General features: G+C 48.6%; 1 protein-coding gene across 1 annotated transcript in view; it reads left to right on the top strand.

The window, feature by feature from the left end:
• Positions 1–497: 497 nt before the first annotated feature.
• Positions 498–1,156, top strand: part of EMH_0022080 (uncharacterized protein) — a gene marked incomplete at both ends in the record, with an annotated part of 952 nt that continues 293 nt past the window's right edge. Inside the window, 3 exons of the mRNA XM_013501879.1 lie at positions 498–632; positions 804–913; positions 1,065–1,090. Coding sequence (XP_013357333.1) covers positions 498–632; positions 804–913; positions 1,065–1,090 — 271 coding nt within the window. The remainder of the gene's footprint in view (positions 633–803; positions 914–1,064; positions 1,091–1,156) is intronic.

Raw genomic sequence — 1,156 nt, forward strand, 5'->3', positions numbered from 1 at the left:
ATATATATATATATATATATATATATATATATATATATATGTGTTTATGTATATATGTCTGTCTATACCTACTGCTATCACGCCTGGTGGGGCGAAAGCTTGGTGGTGTCAACGGGGGCTAAGCCATGCAGTATAACTGCAACAGCAGCTGTGTTTTGTGCGGCGCTATTCAGGCAAGATGTGCGAGAAGACAGGCGATCAGTTACGCGAAAGATTCCTATCACTCTCCGTCAGCTTGAGTCCTTAGTTCGCATTGCAGAGAGGTGCGAATTCCCTGCATCCTTGAAACCCAGTACTCTCCAGCACATGTTCATACATTGAGCTCGTCTTTCTGCTGATAAAGTTATTTATTTTATTGTATAGCTGCATGTAATGAGTTCATCTTTAGCATTAATTCTTCTTATACACGTACGTGAGGCTCTGAGTGATTTGCTTTCTAGCCAAGAGCTACACACAAAAGCTGCTTATTGTGAACTTTTGCTTTCAGTTTCGCACGCATGGAATTGGCGCCTGCGGCCCAGGCTTCACACGTGAAGCGCGCCATTGATTTGTTCTCCGCTTCAACTGCTGAAACAGCGAAACACGCCCTCGTGTTCGAGTCCCTCACTCCTCTGCAGCAGAAAGCTATCAAGGTGCAGTTCACTAGCTAGCCGGCGTTGCAATGTTTATGCACACGAATGTGCTTCATTGTGCATATCCTCTAAGAAAGCAAATGCCGCGAATGCGTGTATGCATGCATGCAAGCCGATCCCGTTGAGTGCACAGAAGCAGCCTCAGTGTCCTGCTGAGTTGTGTTGCTGCAGCTCGCAGAAGACGCGCTCATGAGCCGCCTACAGCCAGGGCAGCGAGCCCTCCGCCGTAACATCGTCCGCGACCTGCAGCAGCAGGGTTACGACAAACTGGTGGTGCAGCGGTGAGGACATCTCTCAGTGCACTCTATGCCACCCCGTCAAGCTGAAATGCATGCCCAGTTGCTTCCTGTGCGCGGTGCACGCGGCGCTTGCCAGGCAGCAAAGCACGAACTGCTCGTTTTCTGTTTGTATGCTGATGTGTTTGAATATCAGGGCAATCTCTATTCTTGTACGGCGAGGTGACCTCCAAGAAAGAGGAGATCGCTCCATCAGGAGGCCATGAGAAAGCAAAGGTGTATTTATTA

Source organism: Eimeria mitis, genomic scaffold (assembly GCF_000499745.2).
Source record: "Eimeria mitis Houghton genomic scaffold, Emh_scaff779, whole genome shotgun sequence".
NCBI lineage: Eukaryota > Apicomplexa > Conoidasida > Eucoccidiorida > Eimeriidae > Eimeria > Eimeria mitis.